At 36.3% G+C, this 19,807-nt stretch overlaps 1 protein-coding gene across 3 annotated transcripts in view; it reads left to right on the top strand.

The window, feature by feature from the left end:
• SMAD5 (SMAD family member 5) overlaps positions 1-18,914 on the top strand; it is a 74,491-nt gene extending 55,577 nt beyond the window's left edge. The window contains exons 3-7 of one of the 3 annotated variants that reach the window (XM_023738970.1): positions 3,608-3,859; positions 5,667-5,786; positions 10,788-11,009; positions 13,377-13,633; positions 15,336-18,914. In XM_023738970.1, coding sequence (XP_023594738.1) covers positions 3,608-3,859; positions 5,667-5,786; positions 10,788-11,009; positions 13,377-13,633; positions 15,336-15,479 — 995 coding nt within the window. In that variant the 3' untranslated portion in view covers positions 15,480-18,914. Of the gene's footprint in view, positions 1-3,607; positions 3,860-5,666; positions 5,787-10,787; positions 11,010-13,376; positions 14,391-15,335 lie in introns of those variants that run through there. The other 2 variants (XM_004384696.3, XM_023738971.1) reach the window with 2 other exon arrangements.
• The last annotated feature ends 893 nt before the right edge of the window (positions 18,915-19,807 follow it).

Below are 19,807 nucleotides of genomic sequence, written 5' to 3'. Positions count from 1 at the left end.
GTATCTGGGATAAAAAGAAGATTCTAAAAGCTTCCAGAGAGAAAAGACAGAACACATATAAAAAACTGGGAATCAGAGTATTGAATTTCTCAACAGCAATTCTGAATTCTAGAAGAAAATGAAGCAGTGTCCTCAAAATTGTAAGGAAGATGTGTGTCTTAGTCATCTAGTGCTGCTGTAACAGGAATACCACAAGTGGATGGCTTTAACAAAGAGAAGTTTATTCTGTCACAGTCCAGTAGGCTACAAGTCTGATTCAGGATGCCAGCTCCAGAAGTCTTTCTCTCTCTGTCGGCTCTGGAGGAAGGTCCTTGTCATCAGTCTTCCCTTGGTCTGGGAGCATCTCAGCGCAGGAACCTCAGGTTCAATGAACACGGTCTGCTCTCGGCACTGCTTTCTTGGTATGAGGTCCCCATGTCTCTCTGCTCACTTCTTTTATATCTCAAAAAAGATTGGCTTAAGACACTAATCTTGTAGATATCATCAATATAACTTCTGCTTATCCATCTTATTACATCATAGTGATAGGATATACAACACATAGGGAAGTCACATCAGATGACAAAATGGTAGACAGTCATACGATATTGGGAATCATGACCTAGCCAAGTTGACGTATTTTTGGGGGACACAATTCAATCCATGACAGCGTCTGTTGTAAAATTCTGTCTGCAGACCAGACATTTTCACATGTGCAAAGACTTGGAAAATTTATCATCCTTCTCTTTCTTAGGAAGCTAATAGAGGATGAGGCCCAGGAAACAGGATCCAACAGGAGAGAAGGGATGGGAAGTCCAAGGACTTCAGATTTGCAGGAGACTTAAGTAGCAGCCCGTCTAGATTGGAGCAGCCATTCTAGATTGGAGCAGAAGTTGGAGGATCCAAGAGGGGGAAATGAAGTCAATAAGTTATTTGATGATTTGGGGCGCCGGGAGCCCTGGTGGCACAGTGGTTAAGAGCTCAGCTGCTAACCCAAAGATCGGCAGTTCGAATCCACCAGCCGCTCCTTGGAAACCCCGTGGGGCGGTTCTTCTCTGTCCTGTAGGATTGCATGAGTCGGAATCGACTTGACAGTAGTGGGTTTGGTATCATATGTATTATTTTTGATGAAAGTAAAATAATTTTTAAAAAATTATGTACATTGATAATACATACAAGTAAGAGAGAAGCAAGGAGCCCTGATGGTGCAGTAGTTAAGTGCTTGGCTGCTAACAGAAAGGTGGGCAGTTCAAACCCACTAGCTGCCCTGCAGGAGAAAGATGGGGCAGTCTGCTTCTGTAAAGATTACAGCCTTGGAAACCCTATGGGGCAGTTCTGTCCTGTCCTGTAGGGTCACTGTGAGTTGGAATTGACTCAGTGGCAGTGGGCTTGGTTTGGTTTTTTAAAAGAGAAGCCAGAGATTTTAGCTCTGCCTCTAAAACAGAGGTCACCAAATGAGTTCATAAGTAGTTTCACTAAGTCTTTTAAATTGCTAGCCAGGTAAACACAAGTTCTTACTAATGCCCTACTTTGCAGTGGCAGCTGCCCTATCATCCTGTAAGGGGAATGAATAGCAGTTGGTAATAAACAGTATAAAAAAAAGTTGCGCAGATTTCAGCCACGTAATTATAACACTAATTCAATAAAATAAAAGGACAAAAGGTGCAAATGCTGACTTTCAGAGCCTCTGATTCCTCCTGTATATGCTTGCTTCAGGGAGGGGAAGTATGACCTGTTGTTAGGTGCCGTCGAGTCAGTTCTGACTCAACAACCCTGTGTATAACAAAATGAAACGCCTGGTCCTGCACCATCCTCACACTCGTTGCTATGTTGGAGCCCATTGTTGCAGCCACTGTGTCAGTCCATCTTGTTGAGGATCTTCTTTTTCAGTGACCTTACTTTAGCAAGTGTGATATCCTTCTCCAGGGACTACCCCGATCCCACAAAAACATGTCCAAGGCATGTGAGACGAAGTTTCGCCATCCTTGCTTCTAAGGAGCAATGTGGCTGTTCTTCCAAGACAGATTTGTTCGTTCCTCTGGCAGCCCATGCTATATTCAGTATTCTTTACCAACACCATAATTATAAAGGCATCAATTCTTCTTTGGTCTTTATTCATTTTTTAGCTTTCGCATGCTATGACCTGGTTAACTTAAACTGATTTTGTTGTTGCTGAATGATAACAGAGTCAAAGTGGGATTTTTGGAAGTGAAATTACATCGACAAATATAGAAAAGTCTTAAAAGATGAATTGGTACAGTAAGAGCTTAAAGAATCAGGGTTGTTTTAGTCTTATAGGGAAAGGTAATTAGATATTTGAATGTGATTGATCACTTGGGTCCTTAGAGAAAGTGAAAGTCTGAGTAAGATTAAAATTTGTCCTTTTAAAAACATAACTCTAAATTATATAGGCTTTGTTGTATATATTTTCATTATGGTCATATTTAGAAAACCTACTTTGAAAGACTTCTACCTAGGCAGTACTACTGTTTTCAGTTGGGAAGACCTTATGGAAGAACATAAAATGTGAGATACCTCAAACTAAAAAAGATGAAAGTGTTCAAAATTGGGAATGTGGAGGCTTTCAGGGCATCCATGTAACTGACCTCAACTTCACTCTCTGGTCTTAACCACCTTGTTCAGTGCCTAGGCCAACTGACTATCCTTTCTTACCTCTTCTTCTGCAGTAACTCCTGTCTCCCTCTTATTCCTTTCTCCATGCCTGGCACTCCTGTGTGAAATTCTTCCAGTTCTTTAAGGTCCAGTCAGATGTTATCTTTTCCACAATACTTAGTTTGATTCCTTGTTGGCGGGGAGTACTCTCCTTGTTGAACTCATTGCATTAAATCCTCTTTGTTATGGTTATATTTATAACATGCCTGATTTCTCAGAACAGGAACAGCATCTTTTCTGGATTTTCTGTCCTCCAGAGTATGTTATACAGACTAAGTGCTCAGAGAGGTTTTGTGTGTGTATTTAAATTTCATTGTGGTAAAACGTAACAAAAAATTAGCCATTTTAACTACTTTAAAGTGTACGATTCAGTGATAATTACGTTCACCTTATCGTGCAAGCATCACCACTATTTCCAAAACCTTTTCATCACCCCAAACAGAAACTCAGTTCTGTTTAAGCAATAACTCCCCATTGCCCTCTTTCTTTGACTCCTGGTGACTACTACTAACCTTTTGTCTCTGCATTTGCCTGTTCTAGATATTGCACGCAATATTTGTTTTTTTGTATCACATTTATTTCACTCAGCGTAATGTGTTTAAGATAGTCAACCATGTCAGCATATATCAGAACTTCATTCATCTTTATGGCTGAATAATGTTACGTTGTATGTATATACCATGTTTTGTTTATTCATTCATCTGTCGATGAACTCTGGGGTTATTTCTACCTTTTTGCTATTGTAAATAGCTCAGAGAGTTTTTGATTTATTATGTAGATACAGATTCAAGGTTCTACAAAGCAGTCCTTTTTAAAAGTAAATTGTTTTGTTTAATAGATAAGCAGTCTTACCTGAATCCTTTTTACCTTCCTCCCTTCCACCACCATGTTAATGTGTATAGGATATTTGCTTTAGTCATTCCTTATAGCTGACGTTTTAATTTTTGTCTTTCAGTCTTACCTCCAGTATTAGTGCCTCGTCATAATGAATTCAATCCACAACATAGCCTTCTGGTTCAGTTTAGGAACCTGAGCCACAATGAACCGCACATGCCACAAAATGCCACGTTTCCAGATTCTTTCCACCAGCCCAACAACACTCCTTTTCCCTTATCACCAAACAGCCCTTATCCCCCTTCCCCTGCTAGCAGCACATATCCTAACTCCCCTGCAAGTTCTGGACCAGGAAGTCCATTTCAGCTTCCAGGTGAGAATTTATTTTATTGGTATAAAAAACTCATCCCTGAGAGTTAGCAGTTGTTCTTATTGCAGGCCCTCTGGGTGAACTAGCTGTTTGTAACTCTGTTTTCTTTAGTTAATTATTTGATTTCTAGAAGAGTTTGGATTTTATTTTGCTAAGTACGATTTGACTAGTGTATGTGTTTAAAAAATGGTACTAGCTATATTTGATTTAAAGTTAAATATTTTTATGTTTTTAAAATATATAACTTTAAATACTAAGTGGCACAAATAGTTAAGCTCACACTACTAGCCGAATGGTTGGTGGTTTGAATCCACCTGGAGGCACCTTGGAAGAAAGGCCTGGCGATCTGCTTTCGGAAAGTCATAGCCTTGAAAACCCTATGGTGCGGTTCTCCTCTGCACACCTGGGGTTGCCATGAGTTGGAATTGACTCAACAGCAACTAACAACAGTAACAATAATATTAAGTGCCATTTATTGAGTGTCTGTTGTGTAATTGATACTGTGATGAAAGCTATTGTTAAAGTAAATCTAATATTCAGAACAACCATGTGAGATAGATAATTATTCCTAATTTTACAGATAGAAAAAAATTGATATTAACCCTGAGAGTATAAAGTACCTTGCCTAAAGTCTCACAGCTAAGTAGGGGTTCAAACCCAGGTTTGTCTGACTCTAAAGTCTGTGGTCTTTCAATTTTATTACATTGCTTTTCAAGTCATTTTAGACTTCAGAAGTTTAAAATGAACCTCAGTTATCTTTAATTAGATAACAAACGGATTTTTCTAGAGGATAGAAGATTAAGTTAATGAATAGATACATGAAGGTTCTAAATTTTGTTAGTGATGTGTCATGTGTGGACACATCATTATGCACTCTGTCAAGAAATATTTGAATGCCTCCTATCTGTCAGGCACAGTCATATGTAAATATATTCTTTGTGGTTTCTCTACTGCAGCAAAATATCACTTGATGTAGTTTTTACTTTTTTCTTTTTAAGGGGAATTAAATAACAACTGTTTAACTTTCTGTTAGGAATTCGTTCAAAAACTGATTTCCATAGTTTGTCCTAGACAGAGCAGATTATGACCCTGTCTCAAAATACATCCTATACAAACCTTGGCATGAAAGACAAATTATATTCAGTATATTATAGTTACTGAGACAAGGAAGTATAGTTGTAGCTTTTGCAAAGATTTTCAGTGAATGTATGAATGCACAAGATTTTCTGGTTAACATTTAGTTTCCTAAGAGAATTATCGTAATAAGTACACAACAGCCATTTTTGGAGGTTGTGAAAGAATTAGACAAGTGGCTGCTAGCATTGATGGCAAACATGAAGGGGCATGGTTTTATTTCCAGTTTTAAATAACAGTATACAGTGTGTGATGATCTTGATTCTTTAAAAGTATCTCCGTAAATGTATATACCCAAACAAGGATTATTTGTGTCCTTCAAATTGATTTGCAGTAGCAGCATTTTCTCCAGGCATATGATTCTAAACAAATAAAGGCAAAATTCTTAACCTTGAGTTCTACTTTTAGCACTGATCCTAGTACCCTGGATTACTAGGGTTCTAGGTAAATAAATATTGGCTTGTAGTAGGCTTCCAGTAGATACTAGATGTGCTGTGTTTCTTCTTTTCCCGTGTACTAGGGTAGCATCCTACGTTTTTGTGTCTGTAATGTTCAGTAATGAGTCCTGCTGGTAATCTTATAGATTTCTTAATGCTTTTAGAGTAATAACTTTGAGCAAAATGAAAATTTTAACTATTCTTTTGGGACTTTAACTTGTCTCATTTTCTCCTGTTAGCTGATACTCCTCCTCCTGCCTATATGCCACCCGATGATCAGATGGGTCAAGATAATTCCCAGCCTATGGATACAAGCAATAATATGATTCCTCAGATTATGCCCAGTATATCCAGCAGAGGTAAGGGAAGTACTCACCATATTTATTTTGTAGTTTTTGTTTTCTTAAACTTCGTGGCCACTTTTAAAAAATGGCTTTATGTACCATAAAATTCCCGTTTTAAGTGTACAGTTCATTGATTTTTAGTAAATGTATAAAGTTCTACATCATTACCACAGTCTGTCTATAGATTTTCCTTTTCTGAATACTCCATATAAATAGAATCATATATTGTCTAGTATTTTGCACATGGCTTCTTTTGTTTACATAATGTTTTCAAGGTTCATGCAGGTTGTAGCATGTATCAGTAGTTTGTTCCTTTTTGTTGCTGAATAGTATTCCATTGTATAGATGTACCACATTTTGTTTATGTTTTCACCAGTTGATGAGAATATGAAATTTCCAGTTTTGGGCTATTATGAACACTCGTGTACAAGTCTTTGTGTAGAGTAGATACCTAGGAGTAGAATTGCAGAGTTGTATGGCGAGTTTATGTTTAAGAAGAACTGCCAACTATTTTCCGCAGTGGCTCCACCATTTTACATCCTCACCAGCAGTGTATGAGGTTTCCTGTTTCTCCACATCCTCCTAACACTAGTTATTGTCTGCCTTTTTGATAATAGCCATTCTAGTGGGTGTAAACTGCTATCCTGTTGTGGTTTTAACTTACGTTTCTCTAATGAAAAACGAAGTTGAGCATCTTTTTTATGTGCTTATTAGCCATTCACATATCTTCTTTGGTGAAGTGTCTGTTTAAATCTTGTATTTAAAAAAAATTTTTTTTTATTGTTGAGAATATACACAGCAGAACATACACCAATTCAACAATTTTTACATGTACAATTCAGTGACATTTGCCTATTTTTAAACTGGGTTGTCTGTCTTCTTAGTAAGAGTTCTTTACATATTCTGGATAAACCCATACCAAACCCATTGCCAGTAAGTTGATTGCATTCATGACCACCCCATGTGTTACGAGGTAGAACTGCTCCATGAGGTTTTATTGGCTGTAATTTCTACAGAAGCAGATCACCAGGCCTTTCTTCCATAGTGCTGCTGGGTGAGTTTGAACCTCCAACCTTTAGGTTCATTGTTGTTCTGTGCCATCGAGTCGTTTCTGACTCATAGCAACACTAGAGGACAGAGTAGAACTACCCCATAGGGTTTCCTAGGCTATAATCTTTATGGGAGCAGATTGCCACGTCTTTTCTCCCTCGAAGCAGCTGGCGGATTCAAACCAGGGCTTCTAACTGGTTCGAAATGGTTCAGTCATGGCCAATGGAAACAAGGGCAGCGTATGCATTGCATAGCAACCAAATCTCTTGCACATTGGATTTTGACCTGAGTAGGAAGCAGGCAGAGATAGTGGCCAACTGTGCTGCAGCACACATTCAGAGCGGCACGATCAGCCGCCATCTTTAAGTAGGGCACTGCTACCTGTTTCCTACTCGGGTCTGAACAACCAAGAGATTGGTTGCTATGCTGTGCCTGTGTTGCCCTTGTTTCCATCGGCCATGACTGAACCATTTGGAACCAGTTCAGTGTCTTGGTTTGAACTGCCGACCTTTTAGTTAGCAGCCAAGCACTTAACCGTTGTGCCACTGGGACTCCTTTTTAGGTTTGTAGTGAAGTGCAACCAACTACTTGCACCACCCAAAAACCATCAAGTTGATTCCAACTCATAGGGACCCTGTAGGACAGAGTAGAACTGCCTCATAGGGTTTCCAGGGAGCAGATGGTGAATTTGAACATGCTGACCTTTTGGTTAGCAGCTGAGCTCTTAACCACTGCACCACCAGGGCTCCTTGCATCACCCAGGGACCTCTGTATTCTGGATACAAGACCTTTATCAGATACATGATTTGTAAATCTTATATTTAATTCTTTGGCTTGTGTTTTCATTTTCTTTATTGTTACCTTTGAAGCACAAAAGTTTTAAATTTTGATGAAGTCCAATTTATCTGTTTTTTCTTTTGGATCACACTTTTGGTGTTACATCTGAGAAATCTTTGTCTATCCTAAGGTCATGAAAGTTTTCTCCTGTGTTACTTGCTAGAAGTTCTATAGCTTAAGCTGTTACATTTTGGTTTATGATTCATTTTGAGTTAGTTTTTATATATGGTATGTGATAAGGATTTAAATTAATATTTTTGCATGTGTATATCCAGTTGATTCCAGCACCATTTGTTGAAAAGAGTATCATTTCTTTATTGAATTGCCTTGGCATCTTTGTCAGAGTATAGTTGACCATAAATGTGTTTTAGGACTATCAGTTTTATTCCATTAATCTGTATGTCTGTTCTTACACCATTATTTCATAGTCTTGATTACTAAAGTTTTATAGGAAGTTTTGAAAATGAGAAGTGTTAGTCTTCCAACTTTTTTTTTTTCAAAATTGTTTGACTGGTCTTTGTCGTTTGCATTTTTATATAATTTTAGCATCATCTTGTCAGTTTCTGCAAAAAACAAAACAAAAACCCTGCTTAGATTTTGATAGAGATCACGTTGAATCTTTATATCATTTTGAGGAAATTTGTCATCTTAACAATGTTGAATCTTCCAATATATGGACATGGAATGTCTCTCCATTTATTTAGATCTTCTCAGTTTTCAGTGTACAAGTCTTAGAATTCTTTTGTTAAGTTTATTCCTAAGTGAATGGAATTGTTGTTTTTTGGGTTTATTTTGTTTGTTTTTCTGTGGTGAACTAGGCACACCAAGACATTTGCCAGTACAACTTCACGTTTACAGTTCAATGAAATTACATTTTTATATTGTGCCACCATTATTGTTATCCTTTTCCAAAATATTCCACCACCATTAACATAAACTTCATGCTCCCTGTCTTAGGTTGGGTTCTCTAGAGAAGCAGAACCAGTAATGTGTATAAGTATATGTATATATAGAGAGATTATATCAAGGAAACAGCTCACACAGTTATAGAGGCTAGAACATCCCAAGTCCCTGGATCAGGGTAGAGGCCTCTCCCAAGTCACACAACTGCAAAAGCTGGCAAGCCCAAGATCAGCAGGTCGGAGAGCAGGGCTCCCGCTCACAGGCTGTGCAGATCGACACATCCCAGGTTCGGCAGATAAGCTGACAGCTCAAGTCCCAAGAACGGGAAATGAGACGACAGGAAGCAGCCGTGGGATCCAGAGGGAGCAAAAAGCCAGAACGTCTGCTTATATTCAGATGTGGGCCACTCCCCCAAGGAGACTCCCTTTCATCTGATTGGCTACTTACAGTATATTCAATCATGGGAGTGATTACATTAAAACACTGAAAATCATGGCCCAGCCAAGTTGACACACAATCTTAACCATCACACTCCCCAAACAAAAAATTCCCCCCTCCCCGCTCCTTCCCACCCAATAGTTTTTGGTTTCTGTATATTTGCTTATTTCTTGTAAGTGAGATCATGCAGTATTTGTTCTTTTATGACTGACTTATTTTGCTCAGCATAATGTTTTCAAGATTCATCCATGTTGTAACACGCATCAGAACTTCATTTCTCTTTACAGCTGTGTAACATTCCATTGTATGTATACACCACATTTTGTTTATCCAGTTAACTGTTGATGCACATTTTGGTTGTTTCCATCTTTTGGCTGTTGTGAAAAATGCTGCAGTGAACACTGGTGTACAGGTTTCTGCCTTCACTTTTGGGTATATACCTAGCATTGGGATTGCTGTGTCATATGATAGTTCTGTGTTCAACTTTTTGAGGAACTGCTAAATTGTTTTCTACAATGGCTGCACAATTTTATATTTCCAGTTTCTTGTTTTCTTTTTAATCATTGCTATTCTAATGGCGGTGAGATGATATCTCATTGTGGTTTTGATGGAATTTTTTTTTAGTTTCTTTTTTGGATTGTTCTTTGTTAATATAGAGAAATACAACTGATTTTCGTAAGTTGTTCTTGTAACCTGCAATCTTGCTAAACTCGTTTATTAGTTCTAGTACAGTAATTTTTGTGTGTGTGTATATATATGTGAATTCCTTAGGGTTTTCTATATACAGGATCATGTAGTCTATGAATAAAAACAGTTTTATTTCTTCCTTTCCAATCTGGATGCCTTTAATCAGTCAGTCTCTCTTACTGTTAAAGAGCATCTGTGAAAAATCTACAGCTATTATCATACTTTCATTCTTGTCTCTAGCCTTCCCGACACTATTCTTAATAACGTCCTGCTACTTGTCTTTGTTGGACTCCACCTTGTCCCATCTTTTATATAAACTTCTTTAAAATCTGAACTCTTAGGACATCTATTGCTCTGTGGGTCCACATTAGTTTATTTTCTTCTTTTCCTCCGCATCTGAATTCTTTGCAGTTGAATGATCAGAATTGAGTTTTAAAAGTTAACCAGCTCTTTTGTACTGCCTGCATAGCCACGAGACGATTTTTAAATTTTTCTCTGACATTTTTAATCCTTGTCTTCCTTGAAAGAAGTTGAGTCCCTGACTCTTCTGACTGATTTCAGCTCTGGGAAAGACCTTATACTAGCACAGATAAAGAACTTCTATGTTCCACTCTCACCCTTTGTGTCCATTATAAATTGTTGACCTTTACACTAGTAAGAGTTTGACTAGTATTTTATATTTTGCTTGAACCTTGTTCCATAGGCAGTTTTGACACTTAACACTTAAACGTATACCACTTTTTATCCAAAGGTTATGCTCACTTAGTTTTTTACTTCAAATTTTTGTTTAGAATAATTTTATTGATACTAGTATAGTTAAATCTTTCAGGTTGCTAAAACAGAGGTTTGCCATCTCAAACTTCTGGATTAGATTCTGCTAGAAAAACAATTTAAAATGTGATATTGCCTATCCTTGTGTTTCTGTAATTTTTAAATTGTGATATTCAAGGCTATTTCTGGTGTTCGTGTTTTTGAATACAGACCCAAAGCCAGGAAGGACAGTGAGACTGAATGAAATATTAAGTGTAATAATAAAACATTTTTTTGTCTGGATTGTCTGATAATCATTCATTAAGCTTTTTCTGTTTGTTTTGTTCACAGATGTTCAGCCTGTTGCCTATGAAGAACCCAAACATTGGTGTTCAATTGTCTACTATGAGTTAAACAACCGAGTTGGGGAAGCTTTTCATGCATCTTCTACTAGTGTGTTAGTAGATGGATTCACAGATCCTTCAAATAACAAAAGTAGATTCTGCTTGGGGTTGTTGTCAAATGTTAATCGTAATTCGACAATTGAAAACACTAGGCGACATATTGGAAAAGGTAATCTTGTCCTTTCCTTACATTCATTTGAATTCAGTCATTTGTTGTGCTTGCTATGTACCATGCATCTTGTAAGGGACTGGAAGCCTCCAAAGACTCTTAAGGCATGGTTTCTGCCCTCAAGTTGTGGATGTTGAAGAATGATAGTAATCAAGTAATTACTCCCCTTTTCCTTATCCTGCTTTGTTTTTCTTCATAGTACTTAGGATAGGATCTGAAATCATATTACTTCTTTGTTTATTTTTTGAGTGTCTCCCTGATTGGAATATAAGCTTTTGTAAGAGTAGGAATTTGCCTTGTTTACAGCTATACTCTCAGCTGCTAGAACACTGCCCGGCTCATAGTAAGTACACAACAAATATCTATAGGGTTGCTATGAGTCAGAATCGACTCGACTTCACACAACAACAACTACAACATTTGTGGAATGAAAAAATGCCCATGAATGGTTAGAATTTTCAAATTATAGTATTTGTGGAGTATTTTGGGTTGGAATGGCTCCTGAGAATTTCTATAATGTTGGAGGAGCAGAGTTATAGGTAGGAAATCTTGTTTGAATGATTATAAGTCTCCAGTGGCTTTACTGCCACCCCTCTTCCCTTTTAAATTCAGGTAAGAAAATGTTATTTATAATTCATCCTGCAAGATAGTTGCCACAGCAGACAAGGAACTTTTCATGTTGCAGTGAAATGTAAAGTCTTACAAATCAAGTGGTCAGGAAGGAAAGCAGTCCCAGGTTGAGTGTCTTGACTGTCTCAGGAAGTTTTGTTTTTATCACTTGCCGCGTTTTGCTTCTTTGATTTGAGAGTCTTAGTCCAGATTAGGAACAAGAGGTAAGTAGCTGTAATTGTAATGAGATTTCTTGTAGAAGAGATACAGGAAAATATTCTGGGCAAAAATCAGTTGAAAAGAAAGATTTCATTCTCTTTTTACTTTACTGCCAACTTGCTGTGATTTTTTTTTTTTTTTTTTTAATGAAATGCCTACTTTTGTGCATTGATTTTCTCTGCTACAGTAGAGTAAGGGAGAGAGCTGTTTGGTGAATTCTGAAATTCTAGAATCAGTTTTCCCTTTTTTTCAAGTATCCAGTTCTAGAACCCTTTCTTCCATGAGTAATTTTTATTTGCTCAGAAATAAAACAGTTTTTAATGTCATAGTCTGCTGCAAATCTGTGACTCACATGTATACAAAGGTACGTATGTACAAGGATGTTCCTTGTAGCACCGTCTGCAATAGTGAAAAGTTGGGAATGTTCTCGATGTCTGTTGGTACACAGTCATGGAACATTGTAAATGTCTATTGTTAGTTAAGTAAGTTACGGTATACTCATTCCAGATTTATATATAACACTTAGAATATATGTATTCATACATACATATATATACACATATATACATACACACACACACACATATATATATATACTTGTAGGTCTGTATGTTGGGATATAGTAAAATCTCCAAGATGTGGTGGTGTTAAGTTAAAAGAGGATGTTTCTGATTAACAAGAGTATAAATGTGCACGCACACAACCTCCCCCCCCACGTACACAACCATATGAAAATGTTCCGTAGAAACATGTCTATATAATTAAATGCATGTTAAAAAATTTTAAAAGGATACACACCAAATTGATAACAATTACTAGCTCTGAGGAAGAAAAAAAGAATTTGAGGAGGTGGGGGCGTATGTTGGGAAAATACTAGGTGACTTCAGCTTTAGCTTTATATATTTTGAGTTTTTAATATTGAGACGATATTCACATTATATATATGTATGTATATATATTTAAATATAAAAATTATATATATTTAAATACTAATATGTGTATTTAAATACCAAAAAAAAATTTTGTTTTTAAGGAAAGTAAAATAAATCTGCCATTTAAAGACTATTCCTGTGACCTTTAACTACATACATTACTTAGGATTTTTTAAATGCTGTTCTCCTCTCCATTAGTAAAAAGAGTATAAAACTTTTTGTTTATGGTAGTTGATGGCACCAAACATTCCTTTGAAACGACTTATTATAAGGTGCTTTTAATTTTTTTTTTGACATTGCTTTCTTTCATAGGGATAACAGGCGATTGCTTGAAAAGGGGAAAAAAAAAACCTCTAGGAACTGATTACCTAATATGCTGCTGACTTGAGGTGTCTCTTAGTTATTTGAGGACCATTTTACATTTGTGCAGACAGTAACCTCTTGATTATATAGTTGGCCCAGAAGGCCATCTAGTGGTAGCGTCTATCTAAAAACTATTGGGATTTTCTGTGGATTAGTGAGTATTCTTGGTTACTCCTCATACAGCCTCTTTGATTTCATTTTAATGCTTTGTTAAGCTGAATCTTATTATGCCTGCCTTTTTAAGGTGTTCATCTGTACTATGTTGGCGGGGAGGTATATGCGGAGTGCCTCAGTGACAGCAGCATATTTGTACAGAGTAGGAACTGCAACTTTCATCATGGCTTTCATCCCACTACTGTCTGTAAGATTCCCAGCAGCTGCAGCCTCAAAATTTTTAACAATCAGGAGTTTGCTCAGCTTCTGGCTCAGTCTGTCAACCATGGGTTTGAGGCAGTGTATGAGCTCACCAAAATGTGCACCATTCGAATGAGTTTCGTCAAGGTGAGTGAATTGTGACCTACAGTTTAACTTGAGCCAATGTAAATAAGTATGTTTGTGTGTTATAATTAAAAAAAAAGATTCTTTGCTAAATGAAAGGTGATAATTATTTTTGACCTGATTTAAAAGCTTTTTAATGAAATTCTTGAATTTGTAACTGTAACCACATGATAGTTCTGAGATATCATTTTATAATTCAGGTGTTATAAAATGTGTAATATTGATATTGATTTGTTATTGAGTGGGGCTGAAGAATTTCAGTTAAAGACTAGATTGCTGGAAAGCATTTAATATTAGAATTGCTTTTTCAGTTCCTTAGCCTCAACAGTTTCAGTTGTTTTTAGATTCCATTAGAGTGACTTACAGAATTATTTTGAGTACTAAAATTATTTTAATTGTATCTGAGCTCTGTTATTAAGGGTTCGCAAAGTTCAAGGATGTTTTCAAATTTATCATTTACTTTCTTGGTTTTATTGGCATTCCAAAGATGATAATTCATGAACAAAACTGGGGAAGAATTTTAGTGATGTGTTTAAGCAACCTGAGCCCTGGTGGCACAGTGGTTAAGAGCTTGGCTGCTGACCAAAAGGTTGGCAGTTTGAATCTACCAGCTGCTTCTTAGAAACCCTATGGGACAGTTCTACTCTGTCCTATAAGGTCGCTATAAGTTGGAATTGACTCGATGGCAACAATTTTTTGTTGTTGTTGTTTTTTAATACTATACCCACATGGTCCTTAAGGACTTAACCAAAGAAGAGCAACTGCCAGATGCTATGTATTTTTTTTTTTTTTTCATTCAGTCCTATAGTCCAGTGTTTTCTTGCTCCTTTGCTATAGTTCTGTTGCATGCATCAGTTTATCAGTAGCCATGAAGGCATCTCTCTCCCTTATATAAAAGCATGACTGTTGCTTATTTATTTTAATCTCTATTTCTCTTTAACCTCCAATTTTCCTGGGCTGTGATTACCATAAATAGTAGAGAATTTGATAAATCCAGGCAAATAAAAATGAAAATATTCTATTTTAATCTTTGTCCGAATTTTTAGGCTAAATTATTTTTCAGCTCAATTCATCCCAACAATTTCCCATCCTAACAGGTAATTGATATGTGATTGCCGCATTAAATTATACATGCATCACTGATGAAATCTGTAATACCTCATCTGCTATTCCAAAAATAAAAAATGAAAAACCTAAAAATCAAAAACTTTTTTGTGACAAAATTTGGCCTGAACTTACACGAGGCTATTTATGGATTTTATACAAAAAGAATTCTGAAACATGGAGCCCTGGTGGCGCGGTGATTGTGTTCAGCTGCTAACCAAAAGATCTGCAGTTCGAATCCACCAGCCGCTCGTTGGAAACCCTATGTGGCAGTTCTACTCTGTCCGGTAGGGTTGCTATGAGTCGGAATCGACTTGACGGCAATAGGTTTGTTTTTTTTTGTTTTATCTGGCCCCAGTAGTTTTTATTAAGGGAAGTAATGCTATTAAAAAAAAAAAAATCACACATCTTTCAATGACACAGGTATTGTGTTTTTAATTCCAAGGTGAATGCTAAGATTGGTTTTGTGATAGTTGTTTCCTTTAAGTACATTCTGTATATCTCTACTGTTAAACCCTTTTTTTGTTATTATGGTAAAATTGATTTAGACTGGTTGACAGTTTGAAGAGAGATTTGCTATGATATTTGTTCATTTTCCTAGGGCTGGGGAGCAGAATATCACCGACAGGATGTTACCAGCACCCCATGTTGGATTGAGATTCATCTTCATGGGCCTCTTCAGTGGCTGGATAAAGTCCTCACACAGATGGGCTCCCCTCTGAACCCCATATCTTCTGTTTCATAGTGCAGAAGTGTTCTTTTCAATTGTATTATTAGTGGACTTGTTTAATTTTAGAGAAACTTTCAGTACAGATACTGTGAGCTTACATGGAAAACAGATATTACAACATATTTTTTCCTCCATAATTGTGACCAATACATTTGTATTTTGTGATTAATCTACACTTGTTTGTATTCATATTCATGTGATTAACTTTCAAAAGTGTTGCGAAAGATGCAGAGTAAGTATTACGCCCCAGTTCAGAAGTCTGGCATTGATCTTTAAACTGGAATATGCTTTTGCCTTATTGTCTCATCAGGTGTTTTTTTTGTTGTTGTTGTTGTTAAACTTGTTTTTGAAAAGGTAATAAATACATCACATGATGAAAAATTATAATAGTATAAAAAGGTATACAGTGAAAAGTAAGTCTTCCCTCCTATTCTTGATCTCCAGAAGCTATACTTTTACTAGTTTCTTTGTCCCACCAACTTTAAAAAAAGTATAATTCATTGTTTGCAAAGCATATGGTAGGGGCTTAAAGGAAACTATTAAAAAATATTTTATTTGAAGGAACACTATGCACTGCTCTAATAAGTAGTGTTCAGAAAAAGCGAAATGATACTTTTCTAGATGACGTAAAATTAACATTTAATACATCTGAATGTTTGTGAGTGTAATGTGACTTCTCTCAGTATATCTTTCATAAAACATTTCCTTTTTTTAAAAAAATTATTGCAAACAACTGATCTCTAGTATATGTCATTTACTCAAATTCTGTCAAAAGTACTACTTTATAGCTAGTGACAGTGCATGCACGGCCTTGTTCAGCTATGTTTGCTGCTTTTGGCCAGTGTTGCAGGAGCTCTAATTTTGATATGCATTCATCTTTATTTTGCACTTTTATGGGTTACAGTTTTTAGCATAACCTTTGGTGAAACACACTCAAGTGACTTGGACTTAGATGCTTGTCCTTACTTCCTTGGTACCCCTTTTGTATTAACGAACGCTGCAATTTATAGATTACAGTTGTAGGAAGATAGCTTTTTTCTAGCTTTTGTTTTATTTTCAATCTAGATTATAAGACTGTTATTCTCTAGCTCCAACTTAAGGTGCCTTTTTAATTCCTTACAGTTTTATGGATGTTATTAATGTTGAGAAATATGTGCTTAATTTCATTGCAGTTACTGTCATCAGTCTCCCTTGGAGGTACTCATGCACTGTAGCCATGCGAGGCTCTTGGAGGCCGTTTAGTTGGGCCTCAAGGATGAGGCTACTGGTCTGATACTTGAGTCAGTCAGCAGTGGTTGTTGGCATAGCTGATTTTAAAACATTCATGTATCAAAGAATGCATACTGTTCTCTCAGTTACCGTGCACATTCTGTCTTCCTCAATTTTTTAGTACCTACGTGGATACTAGTCTCCCAGAACACAATCTGGAGAGGAAAGACATGACAACTCTGAAATATCCATTTAATCAGTCATGTTTAAAGGCTTTGGATAAAGGACTCTTAACCACTTTTTCTAAGGAGCAGTCAGATGGATAGTTAGTTAAGGCATGAGCATGAAGACATTATTTTGAGAAGATAAACCGATTTCCTTATCAGAAGAAGCTTTATTTTTTGGTGCCTTTTGAAAGTATATGGAGCCATGTCAATCTTCTGTTTAAAAATGTTAGTTTCGTTTGACTGTATACTTAGCCTTTTTATGAAAAGAAAAGTATATTTTCGAGGAAAGGAGAATGGGATACCTTTTGTTTCCTGAGAGATTATTTATTGCTTTTACAGAGTGCAGCCAATGGATGGTTAATTCTTTCAGATGAAGTGCCATATGTGTTTCAGTTCACAGTCCTTTGCTGGATAAAATGAATCCTTTCTACCAGTCACTGAGCCTTAAACATAACTGTTAACATGACATTGCATTCTCGGTCTCCAGAGTTGTGTTGGTCACATGGAAGAAGATTATTTGCTTAGTGATAGAAGAGCTGTTTTCATTGTTTTACTTACCAGGCTTGATGGCAAACTCTTTGGAACAAGTTTGTAGAAAAAGTCACCCAAGTTGAATGACAGATAAACATGTAATCAACTTCAGTGGACTCAAACCGGTGGAAACTGTTGAATTGCTTTTATTGTTGTTTTCAATTGAATTAATTAAAAATTGTTTCTATTTGGAGTCAATATTCAGGACACAGTCTTTAGAGTAAGCAAGATTTTACGTGATTGGCCTTTTCTTTGTTTTCTCTAAGGAATTGTGTCCCATGAATGATAGTATTGAAGCTATTAACTCTTAAATGTTTCATGGAGAAGTATAAGCCTGTTGTATTTTCCCAAAAAAGCTGTCAACAATAAAAACTGTATTCAATCCAGTTGCTCTTATAATCCCTAAGGCTGCCCACATATCCATGGATGGGAAATAAAAATTGTCAGTAGGATAAGAAACTAAGTAAAATGCTGATCAATGAAAAGAAAGCACCTCTGAAGCCATTTCAGAAAATTAGTTTTAAGTTTTTATTTAATCTCCAGCATGGTTTATAGTCAAATATATGAAAATATTAGCATCACTAGAATAATCACATTATATAGTATGTACAATATATTAATATGTGTCAGCTGAAAAGACAGTTCGGGAATAGTAAAATTGCAGCCCATTTGGTAAATGCAAAAAGGGAGATAGAATCATAATGTATTTCAGTAATGAATTAAAACAAAAGCTGTTGATTAGAAAAAAGCAAGATTGAAAGGTAGAATTGACTAAAATCTCTACATAATAGTGTTATGGTCTAGTTCATATTGCCTGGCCAAAGTTCTGGAGTGTAAAGTAGTAGGTATGTTATTGATCTACTGAAACTAAGAACACTTTTTCTCTTAGAGAAAATTTAAGGAAGACATCGAACAAAAATGCCATATATATGCATCAGAATATAAATAATTTTTTCCATTTCATTGTTGCTGTATAAGAAAACTCTGATAAATAGAATTGGCCAGGTTTTCAAGGTAAAATCTGGAGTAAATTAGGATAGACATTCTGCAAGCCACACTTAATAGTACAGAAAAAGGATGTAGCTATTTTTTGCTTTTCCTAACATTTGAGAGTTAACACTTCATTTTAGGATGTAAAATAATAAGTATTCAACTATGAGTCTATTGTCAAGGTAAGAACTGGGATTCACATTTGTAGTGAAACCTGTGATAGCCCAGAGTTAATGGGACTGCCCTGTTTTCCCGGGTCTTGCAAGTTTTCCACCTTTGACAGGGTGCAGTCTTACCACTTTTCTGTTGCTATTAGTGGAAAATATTTGAGTTTTCCTTCTCTGACAGGTTTCCGCCTTACACAGGTTCTGGCTTTTGCAGGTTTTACTGTAAAACCATATGTATTACCTTAGGGTGACTGTAGGAAACAGTTATCCTGTAATAGTGTTCTGTTTAAAGAGTTTATACAAAAAAAAAAAAAAATTAAACCGTAGCAGTAGCAGAGAACTCTAAAAAATTTGATAGTGCCTATTAAAGTGCTATACTTCTACAATAGAGAACATCTGTCAGTTTAGGGCAATTTCTTAATACTTTTTCTAATCATTTTCTTAATAGGGCTTTCAATCATTATCACTTTTTTCCACTTAAAATATATAGTACATATCTTTTGTACTTCTTAGGAAGGAAGAATCTTTTGAAAATTATTCATCCTCCAGTGATGACTTACATTCTGGACTTATTAACCCTTTCAAGGGTCAGAGCCCTTCTTTGCCTTCCTAAAGCCTCAATTTCTCAGATAGGAAAGTGTGTTCTCATTGTACTCATCAACTAAGTAAGCAAGGATTTTGTTTTTAAAACGGTAGATAGCCTGGTGATTTTAGAAGTGTTTGGTGATTTTTATGGGAGGGAGTTGCCCTAAGTATGGTGGTTTATAGGTGATCTGCTCAGATATTAACTAAGTCAGCTTTTTGGGGGATAATCTTAGGTTTCTTGCCTGTATCCCCCAGAGCAGCAGCATTTTCCTCCCTGATACAGGTGGGGATTATTGGGAGTTTTTCTTCTCATAAAGGATGCATGTATGGAAAGTTATATTCAAGGCATTTCTTCTGCATGAACAAAGAATTCTACTTCCTGGACAGAAACTTTGGACAGTTCCTTGGAGTTCACTGGATTGAGTGTAGCATGTCCTAATTAAAAGAAGTGATAGTATTTAGCAAGCCTTTATCATATTGGATTGTTCATTCTAGAGGTTTATCTCCTAAAATATAACATCATTGAAGTGACACCCGAAGATCGGATGGTTTACCAAAACTAGTAGAAGGGATTTCACACATCAATTTTTTTTTTTTAAATTTTAGTAGAGCACATGTTATAATATTTGCTGGT

Source organism: Trichechus manatus, unplaced genomic scaffold, assembly GCF_000243295.1.
Source record: "Trichechus manatus latirostris isolate Lorelei unplaced genomic scaffold, TriManLat1.0 scaffold00127, whole genome shotgun sequence".
Lineage (NCBI taxonomy): Eukaryota > Metazoa > Chordata > Mammalia > Sirenia > Trichechidae > Trichechus > Trichechus manatus.
Note: the sequence above shows the minus strand (reverse complement) of the source record. Positions and strands in the feature narration are given on the sequence as shown.